The 11,061-nt window shown below is 37.1% G+C and overlaps 1 protein-coding gene across 1 annotated transcript in view; it reads left to right on the top strand.

Moving 5' to 3' along the window:
- Nucleotides 1-5,060: 5,060 nt before the first annotated feature.
- LOC145979499 (uncharacterized) overlaps nucleotides 5,061-11,061 on the top strand; it is a 50,971-nt gene continuing 44,970 nt past the window's right edge. Inside the window, exon 1 of the mRNA XM_083112433.1 lies at nucleotides 5,061-5,181. Coding sequence (XP_082968559.1) covers nucleotides 5,097-5,181 — 85 coding nt within the window. The 5' untranslated portion in view covers nucleotides 5,061-5,096. The remainder of the gene's footprint in view (nucleotides 5,182-11,061) is intronic.

Below are 11,061 nucleotides of genomic sequence, written 5' to 3'. Positions count from 1 at the left end.
ATATAACGAGTAATCAAAATGCGTAGTGGACTTGGTGATACTTCCAAGTTTACCAAAAATTAATTTTGTAATTAAATTACAAAGAAAATAAATTGGATCATTTTCATTCATTTCCTCTACTTACATATGCAACTAGTAGTCTAACAAAAAAGATATTCATGCCTCTGCATATCTTATATAATAAGGATTATAATCGCACTATGCCTTAAAATTAATAATTGATGCATGTTTGATCGGTACTTTCACATTACAAACTTACGACTTTCCGTTCCGTAAGATTCGAAATCAACCAAGAACGAGTTCTAGAGCTCTTATATAGGACATCAAGACATTATTTGTTTTAATATTACATTGAATGAAATATTGTATGGCTTCATTGTACAACTATTAAGATAACTATTAATAATAATAATAATAATAAAATAATATGTTTTAAAGTTATCTGCTTTAGAATCTGTTTTAAAATAAACGTAAAGATATCTTCGTTCGTCTCTTTTCCGTGTTCTAGCGCAAGGGTTTCGAATCCGGCTTTGAACCCGGCCGATCTTTATCCTGTCTAACGTATGTATATGCATTTTATACACATCTATACATGTACAGGAATTTACACAATTCAATTGAAAATAGTTCGTAGGAATTCTATCATGTTCAAATCAATTAGCATTATGGTATTCCGACGAAAAAATACTTAACAGCAGTTAACCTCATTCTCCTTATCAAATGTCTCACAGTTCTTCTCCATCACATAGATGTAGGTCAAGGCTCATTCCTTTGTTAGATCTTTCCTTTGAAAACGTAGTTCGAAACCCATGTTCATATATCTACATATGTGGAAAATTATGCGAATCCCATGAGTCATAAAAATAAATCTCTTCTCAATGCGGTACGATGACCCAACCGTGCAAACAACATTGAGCACACCATTGGCAAAACAAGGAAATTCTTTCGCCACTATCTGCTTTGTCTTCCTGATAGAGACGAGCCACCCGGTAGTGAATAGTGCGAAATAACGAAAGCCCAACCCAAGTTGACTACAATAAAAAGCAGGGTTGTTAAAGGTCCTGGAACCCATAAGTTCTAATATGTTCTATGCATAGGCGTGCACACCGGGGGGAATGGAGGGCAGTTGATTCCCCCAAATAATTTCACTTAGTAAAATTTATCGTTGTAACGAACAATATTAAACTTTTGAAGAAAATTACCATGTAATTAGACATTCCATGGACGTCCGAAAAGGGGGACAAGGGGGGACACGCCCACCTGTAAAGTTAAATTTAACCACAAATTCCGTATTTCACAAATAAAATTGAATTTGTTACAGTAATAAGTGTTAATTATTGCAAGGGTGTTGAATGAACATAATAACTTCAAACCGAAGCAATTCTTTCGAAGGGACACTAATATTAAAGGAGAAAATGTGTTCTGTATCAAATTTCTTGTTATTATTAACTCCCACATACTTTATTCGTTAATGTTATATCTCTCGTTAATGTTTTACCTCTATGTGGCTGCAGAATAAATTACTCTGAAAATTAATAAATTCTGTGTCTTTGTTTCGAATCCACAGTGAGAAATTATATTTTTATGTAAAGTAGTTGCTGAACCACAGACAGGAGAAATAATGGGGATGGGTGACAGAGAACATTAGTGTCACGAAAGTTGGTTTGATTGATTGAGTTGGTGTTTTGAGTCCATTTTATGCATAGTAAGTATAATTGGTTCTGAACTTACAGTTTAAAGTGGGATCTGAACCACAATGTGCCTCCAGCGGGTATCGAACGCGGGACCCCTTGATTACAAGGCGACGATGCCACCACAGCACCATCGGTTAAGCTATACGGAAGTTGGAATTCTTCTAAGATAGAATAAATCCATCAGTGTCGGATGGTGGTGTCTCTTCTTCCAATGAGCTCTCCAAGTGAAAATCGACTTCCAGGGGAATGGCTTAACTCAACTATTACCTCAATACAATTTTCTGGTTTCTCCGTAACGAATTGTTGGTGTGATAGAGTGTTCTCTACGATGCATAAAGTATCTGATGTTGTCTTATGTTGGGCAAAATGTCGCTGCGCAGGTTTATGACATTGTGCAGGAGTTGTATAGGTATTTATAGGTACCAACTGAAAGAAGACAAGAGGCCAAATCATAGAGAAATCTCTATTCTGCCCGTTTTATACCCTTCAATACATTAAAACGGCGTATCATTAGGGGGTTTGCCCGCACTAATCAGAAAGTCTGCGCACGCCTATGGCTCTATTAGGTTCCTCAACAGGACAGGAACCTTTTTTCTCGCACAATTTAAATTCTTTCCAAGTTGCGTATTGTTTGATTGAAAAAAGGTTCCTGGACCGTATTTAAATTCATCCGGAAGGAAAGGTTCCTGGACCTAATTCAAATACTTTAAACATGAATAAGTTCTTTACAGTCTAGAACCCATTTACACTTGCTGATTTTCTCTCCCGGACAGGAATTGAATTTCTTTACAATTCCTGGACCTCTAATACCCTCCCTCCATGGGATTGTAAAAGGATCAGTAACCCATACATTCTAATGGGTTCCATTGGGTTCCGTAACTTTTATCTCGCACACTTTAAATTCGGTCCAAGTTGCGTATTGGAAGTGGGGGGAATATGAACACCTTAAAGCAAAATTGCCAATAATTAAGTAATTTATTGAAATAAAAATAAGTTTGATGTTGCAAAATGAAGATCAGTCTTTTATCTGTATGTGGTATTACACATGACTAAAAATCTCTTTCTGTAAAGGAACAATAATGGACCAGCAAAAGTCTGCAAATACCATATTACCTCTACTGTTGGGGGTAATATGGGCACACTGTGGGGAATATGGGCAGTTATGTTTGATAGATATGTATAAGGACATGTACACGTAAAAATTAGTAACAGGATAGTACTGAATGAATGCATGTAAGGGCCTCCCGATGGCGCAGTGGTAACGTCTTCGTCTTGTAATCAAGGGGTTCGATACCCGGTGGAGGCACAAGTAGTTCGGATCCCACTTTAAACTGTAGGTCCAGTCCCGATTAGCCTTACTGTGCATAAAGTGGACTTAAAACAACAAATCAAAATAACAAAATGCATGTAATAAACAATGGGTGCGCACGGGGAAACAAAGGAGGCAGTTGCCCCTTCCTAATACTCTGATTTGGAAATTTCGTGTAAAGAAATCTTATTACCGATATTCAACAATATTATTTTCTTTAAAAAATAAAATATTTTCAAGACAACGAAAGTTTCAAGCAAATCCGGCGGGTTTATTTTCTATGTAATTAGACTATCTCACTTCATTCTCCAGCAAATTACTTGTTCCTAAGACTGACACAATTTATTCATTACCCTAGTTGTGTTACGCGTATGTGTTCTCAGAATAAATTGATCACACATTGGAAAATAATAAGTTACGTATGTGTAGTTGTTTTGAATCTACAGTACAAAATCATGTTTACGTGTCAATTAGTCTGAACCACAGAGAAGGGAAATAAACGGGAAGGAGAACAGAGCACTTTTGTGCCACGGAAGCTGGAATTCTTCTAACAGAGTGATTTCCGGTATGTCTGGACACACACTATATATGCTACTGTTTAGTACCCATCAATGAAATAAAACAGTGAGATGGAATGAAGTGTTTCTTACTCCCACTGAACTTTCATCAAGTCTTTTGCCACCCATAATAATATGGTCTCTGCTCGTCTATGATCATATACATGTCCTGCAGTCTTCAAATTTCCTCATCCTTCTTACAAGTAGCCGGCCCCGCGTGGCTGAGTGGTTGGTACATCGGGCTATGACGCCAGGGGGCCCAGATTCGAATCCTGGCCTGGGCATGGGTCTTTGTAAATGTCCATTCATCATATCATCATTCATCTCCATCTTCGCAATTAGCCAAACGTGGCACAAAGACGAATTAAAGTAAACTAAATCAATCAATCTATCAAGACCTTACGAGTAGGGCAGACGAAATGTAATTCTTCCTGTATACCAACGCAATGATTACGATACCGCAAGGAACAAACGTGAGAACAAATCCACTCCACACCGCGATGTTAAGGTTTGCATAAAGGGCACTAACTGTCGTCGTTAGGTACATCCATTAATGGAATGCAACGACAATTCGTTAATGTTTTCCAGAGGACTGAAAACATTACTAACAATTTGCAGGTACTTTCTTTCGTGAAACATTTCCATGGTCTATAAGCAGTTCTGTTGTACTCATTATTCATAAGTTCAAGAGCAGAAAGAACAATTGTGGAGGGCAACTTTTACATCTTTTAAAGTTTCAATCAAAATAATATATATCATGCGTTTTTGAAAGAATAAATACTGAAATATACTAAACGCACAGGCATGCTGGATGCTCTAAAGATTTAATGGGTAATATCGTTTACATGGAGTTGATATGTTCACTTCAGAAGAGGATGCTGCGTTATTTACTGCATCTTTGTACGTAAAATTCATGTGGGCAAAAGTTTCGTTATCGTAAATAAAAGAAATAATTCGAATTACAAATCTGAGAAATAAGGATCTAAAATGTTCTCAGACAAAATTCTCAATTAATTTATGAAATTTTCTTAACACATTTAACATTTCGTTGGAATTGAAAAATGTTGAACGTTTTACAGTTGGCCCCTTATAAGAGGGGTCAAACAATGTTTGGGGAACGCCCCCCCCCCTTGTTTCGGCGCCCATGCCTCAGATAACCCTTCAGTAATTTCATGTCACTTCATCTCATGTCCTAAGTCGATCTGCTTGTGGATAATTGAAAGAGCCTATGTCGGACGAGAAATTATGTTTAATTACACAGGAAAGGAAAGCTGAGAGGTATTTACTACTAGCATGTTAGGATATAAGAGCTTGTTCTCAGACTATGAACTTGGTAATAAAAGTATGTATACAGACAATATTGAATTTGTTCGCGGATGAAAGATATGGTGGCATGATGCTTCTTTCGAAGGAGTAACTTTGATGCGATGCAGAGGAAATAGTGTGAAGGTCAACTTTTGACCCAGTATCCTACATAACGGTTTCCATATCTCAGCACGACGCATGCCATGATACCAAAGGTCAAGAATTTTTTTCATGTCGCAGAGCCGAGATAAACCAGAGTATTCCTCGAATGCAATTTGTGTGGTGTCTTACTCCAGGACAGACAGGATTATCGGAGGTAAGTGTAACTATAGTCGTTTGAATCTAATAGTCAAATGTATAATGATGGTCTGCAGTTAAAAATCGTAGGTATTCACAATAAGTAATTTACATGTGAAAATCAGTGTTATCGTTATTTTATATTTCTTTTCAAACCCCCATATTAAAAATTTCATAAGAATAAATTATGAATAAGGGAAAAAGTGTAGCAAAATAAGCATACAATTTAATATTAAGCAGGGGGTCAAAAATGTAATTTTACAGTAGTCACTGTCTTTTGTTAATTCTTTTAAGCAAACATTAAGGCATGATACAAACGTTGCATCATCACTGCTTAAAATCTTTACACATTCCCAGAGTAAAATTACACTTATAATATTTTATTTAATTAAGTCAGTGTAAATTAGTGAAACCACCAGAGTTTCGTAGTTTAGACTTTTCCCGAACACCCTACAATTGTTTTATTTAATAGTAGACGATGTTGAACACAAATGTGCAGCAGGGTTTTATGTATTAATCCAGGCGAGAATGGAGCAAAGCGGTAAAAATAGTGTTAATTTATAATGTCAAATACAATTACATACATAGATTACATATCCGTATTCAGGGCGTGGTGTAATCTCTCATCACCGTCAGTTTCAGAACATGTCCTTAATTCCTTAGTTTCTGTCTCCTGGAGATTGTTACCAAAGTATATATTTTCTTGCGTAACAGTTTCCATTGCTTCACAGCATTATTGGAGTATTTATTTATACGCTTATTCAGTCTTGGCATCTTCAAATGTTATCAACACTTTTATCGTCCATATTGCGAAACACAGCCACAAAGGAACATGCACAACTTTCATATTAGAGTTCAGTATTGATAGGCAATTCTTTTCCAGCTACGTAAAATTTCCATAGCTTAAGAGTCATTATTTTGAAATTCGAGCAAAAAAGTGAAATTTCACCACCCCTATAGAAAATATGTAAGTTCAAGGTCATACCACACACAAGTGTATTACACTCTGTTGTCATACCATCTATTTTTCATGAAAAGTGAAATGTGAGTAAGTTCGAGGTGCTTCATCTTTAGAAAGCAAATCAACAACACCCCAAACTTATGTTTTCATATGCTGTTAGTATAACCCTTCTTGCTTATGAACATTCACTTGTTAAAGTTTTTTCGGCCATTAATATCTTAGTTAAGCAACGGTATCCCAAAAATTTGTTTACTGGGTATGGAAGCTCACTATTAGGACAAGCTAACTCACGTGGCACTTTACTTGGACATTGATGCTGCTAGGAGATATTGTGTACACTTTAAACACTCAAAAATTGCGAAATCTGCAACTTTAGAATTACGCTTATCTGAAAATAGCAGCAGGGAAGGAAATAAACTAAGTATACCATTCTGTAGCTGAGTATATGTACTAACACAAGGAGATGAATAAACATTGAGTCCTCGTTCCATTTTAGAGAAAAAAAATAAACGTTAACAAATGTCAATGTAAATTGCCACACTTCCTCCCCTATTAAAAAGTTGAACAGTCCTTTCTCCTCCCTTTATTTGTTCCAAATAGAACAGTCCATGTCTTGACAGGTTATGGGACATTTCTTCGTTTTTCTTTCGTTGATGAATAGCATAGTGGTAACGTCGCCTTCTTGTAGGCTAATCAAGGGGTTCCGGGTTTGATGCACGGTGAAGGTACAAGTGGTTCGAGGTGAAGATACACCCACTGTCCCCAGTTCCTTCTAGCATGTACATATAGTGTGCTTAAAACAAAACTCTATCTCAGAAATATATGGGAAGAAATAAACTTTGTATTTTTGTTGATCTTACCCCTTTTTTCGTGCCAATGTACGAATGTTACATTGTAGATTGTAGATTTTCAGTAAAATAGGTTTATATTTAAAGGCCGCTCAGACGCATTGAAATATCGTATTGTATGAAAATGAACACAGGAGTGCGATTAAGAATAGAGGTACTTTACATATTTTTTATATCTACAGAATCCAAATATTTATATTTATTACATCAAAAAATGAATGACAAATCAAGTACATAAAATACATAACACTTTACTTCTCAGTTCTGAAATTATTTGTATATTTGTATATGGTACTATCACTGGCAGGCGGTTTTCTTTACATTTCCAGATACATCTTGTCAGTTTTCTGTCCCAGTACCCCTCCCCCGCAAAATGTCCTGAACCTTAGATTTAAAAGCTTTTTGTATGTTAGTCACTAGCTCGGAGCGGATAGTTTGCTTTTATCATGTTATGGACGAGAGACTAAGTGTAACATTTTCAACATTGCGACCAAAACTTTGCAATGTGGCACTTTCTTCCAAGGTTGATTTCTCTTTTTCCAACCTCCGTGGCAAAGTGGTTAGCACGGCGCTTTACAATACCAGGGCTCTGGGTTGGAATCCTGGGCTGGACATGCGTGTTCCTTGTGAGCAGTGGCGCAACAACAGGGGGCAGGGGGTATTGCCTCCACACCCAACCTTCGACGGAAGTCAATTCTAGAGGAGGGTAATGGCGCCAAACGTTGATGGCCAAGGGCACCTGCACAGAGGAGCAATTGCCCCCATCGAATTCAAATTTTATGCAAATAAAAGGTAACGTTTCGTAAATTTTTCTACTCGCTTCGCTCGCATTACCTACTTTTCTCACAATCATCAAGTTCAGAACCATAGCTAGGGGGCAGTAGGAATCCGCCTCGGATGCCGAGCGATCTAAATGTAAAAAATTGTAAAGGAGAGAATACCACGGCACCCCGTGAAATTATTTGCGCCCTAATAAATCAATATTGTTTTCAGTTGCAAATATTGGATCAAAAAATTTTCTTCCTCGCTTCGCTCTCAATATCATGGTTTTTAAATGTATTTAAATAATATGGGTTGTGTATATGTATTGAATAAACTTTGAATACTTACACAATTTAGTGTTAGCATGTTGCATATGTATTTCTTATTTTATGTCGCTCCATGTTGCATTTGTGTAAAATATATCTTATACATGAAAGTTATACATGTTATGCATTATGTACAAAAATAATTATCCTCGGAATGTATCTATCATTCATTTTCTGCCATTCAAAAATACAGTTTGTGTGTTTCATTTCCATTATTAGCTAATGTGAAATTGAACACGTTGGAAAAATATTTCAAATCGATTGTTCCAAACAAATACTTTAGCATCGACTTCTACCCCCTTTTTGAGTAATTTATGAGGATAATAACGTCTTTGATACTACTACTACTACTACTACTACTACAACTAGTAATAATACTAATAATGTAATTATTGTTATTGTTGTTATTATTGTTATTATTATTATTATAATTATTATTGGTACTTTTATCCTGGTACTTACCCCACCCTCAGACAAAAATTCGTGTTTGCTCCTGTATTTGGGAGTGTCCCTTCATCAATTTCATCATATCATCACTCATCCTTAGCGAAAAATGTCAGAAAAGCGACTCTAAATGACAAAATATCAAATGAAATTAAGGGTGCTTTTCTGTCACTTATATTTCGCCTATCACGAGTGGAAGCTAGTTTTGTTGTGATAATCAGAGGCGTAATTGTACTTGTGCTTCTATTTTTTTCAGTTCTCTGCCTTGTCTATTTCAAAAGAGTCTCAATATCACTACTATCATCAACAGCTTCGACGCAGGTTTACATTGTCTGTTCAATTACTTTCCAACATGACACACGTACTCGAACTTGTATAAGCAGTAGTGGACGTCCACTGCTCTTCTCTTTCCATTCTCATCATTTCTGCCTTCTTCCTCTTTTCATCTCTCAGTTCTTTATTTAGTAATGCTTCTGTCTAGTTCCATCGTACAGCCCTGTCGGCCTTTATCTCGTTGTCCAATAAGGAATTATCTGCTCTAGTTGAATATAATCATGTTCATGGCATAGAAGAAGTCGTCTAATTTATCAACGAATGCTGTTTCATCAGGACGCCGAGTTTCACACGTTCGTTTCTACATTTTCTTAGTTGCCTCCACGTATCGAAAAGCTTTTCCAGTTTGGCAATAGAGTTTCGTTCATCACGAGTAGAAACACGCGCCTTTGAAAAAATGATGCAACTTCTCTTACCACAGCTCGTGAACTCTCTCGAATAGTCTCTCTAGTTCAGAGTTTTATGGTGGTTAAAAAAATTACTTAGGATTTGCGATTACGTGGGAGTTTACTCTATTTAATTTATCTCTTATGGCGTTCCTAACAGGTATATTGCCGTACTCTGATTTGTTGTAAGTGAACGGTCATCTTCAAACGCGTCTGAAAACACTAAAATAATAGGGCCTCCTCGATGGCGCAGTGGTAGCGTTGTCGCCTTTTAATAAAGGGGTTCCGGGTTCCATACCACATGGAGGCACATAATGGTTCGGATCCCACATTACACTGTAGATCCAGTCCCAATTAGCCTCACTATGCACAAAGTGGATTTACAACACTAAATGAATCAATCAGTCAATCAACACTAAAATAACATAATACGTAAAGGCAAAAAGGTAAAGTTCCCAGTCCACATAGCATCGTGCTATGAAGGCACATTTAGGGGATGTGGGGATAGACCCCACACATTCTCTATCTCCGCCATTTTGGAGGTGAGATTATCAGCACCACCACCACCTTTACTCCCCAGGGATACACCAAGGCACCCATTGAGTTGAGGCTGGGCCAGGTCTAGAGCAGATGTATGCAGGGGACGAGGCCGGAAAAAATTACGACCTTGGATCACTCACTCCGGGAATCGAATCCCCGTCTCCCACGTGGCAGTCGGACGCCCTACCGACTAGACCACCTCTGCTCAAGCGTCAAATAGTTCGTTCGCACGGGCAACGCTAGATGGCACACAGAATTGATAGTTATTCCGCTCGAGCAAAAAACGCTCGAACGAGCAGAATACACTCAAACTCTCGAACCCTATTAGCAGGCGTATTTCTCTATTGTAGTAAGCTTTCAAATATGGACCGTGAAGTAAAAGATGAAGTGATACTGAAAAATAAGTGAACATATACATCATCTGCATGTTAAAATGCAGTTGTGGACATACGAGTATATCTTACCCAGATATGTGCAAATGAAATAGATGATTGTGTACTGAAACTACCAATACTGACATTTTATGTTTGTACGATTATTGTCCCATTAAAATGACGTTCGGTTGAATATTATTATAACTGCATTTTGTTATATCCCAGAATATGATTATCCTTTTTGGTAAGTGAACAATGATGTAATCGTACTTCTTGCACTGTGATATGATATTTGTAATTGCTTCGGCAGGTATGTCAGCATGTTTATCCATTTTACGTTTCGGTCTGCAGTCACATGTGTTGTATTTGAGTCTTACGTATTAAGATACAGAATTATGATTTACATTTGTAATTGCACAGAGTGGTTTCCTTCCATGTATGGGTTTTAGATTGCCAGTGCTGCTTATTAGGCTCTGAAATACTTAACGTTGTCAATAATTCCACTACGAGTGCGGTACGCTCGATCGTGGTACACTCGAACGAGTTTGAGCGAGCGAAAGTTGTCCCATGCGGTACTCTAGATCGTACACTGTTTAACTTGCAGAGATGCAAAACTTTTAGCATTATGCTCTTTTCACTTTATTAATATTTAGGATAATGGCACTATATATTAGACAATACATTATACATTATCCTTCATCTGTCCATTCTGCTAATTTGCAATAGAAATTCAATAGCGTTGCACGGCCCCTTAATGTTATTCGATTGAGCTGAAATTTTGAATAAATAATGTATATGTATGTTGTCAAAAAGTGCGAGAGTGAGACGAAAGAGAGAAAGTTGAAACTTTATTTTTTGAAGCACCACAATATAAAGAAAATCAAGCAAACCTGGGGTACGCTATTAGTCTATGCTTGCAAGGCGA

This window comes from Lepisma saccharinum, chromosome 26 (genome assembly GCF_977018435.1).
Source record: "Lepisma saccharinum chromosome 26, izLepSacc3.1, whole genome shotgun sequence".
Classification (NCBI taxonomy): Eukaryota; Metazoa; Arthropoda; class Insecta; order Zygentoma; family Lepismatidae; genus Lepisma; species Lepisma saccharinum.
Note: the sequence above shows the minus strand (reverse complement) of the source record. Positions and strands in the feature narration are given on the sequence as shown.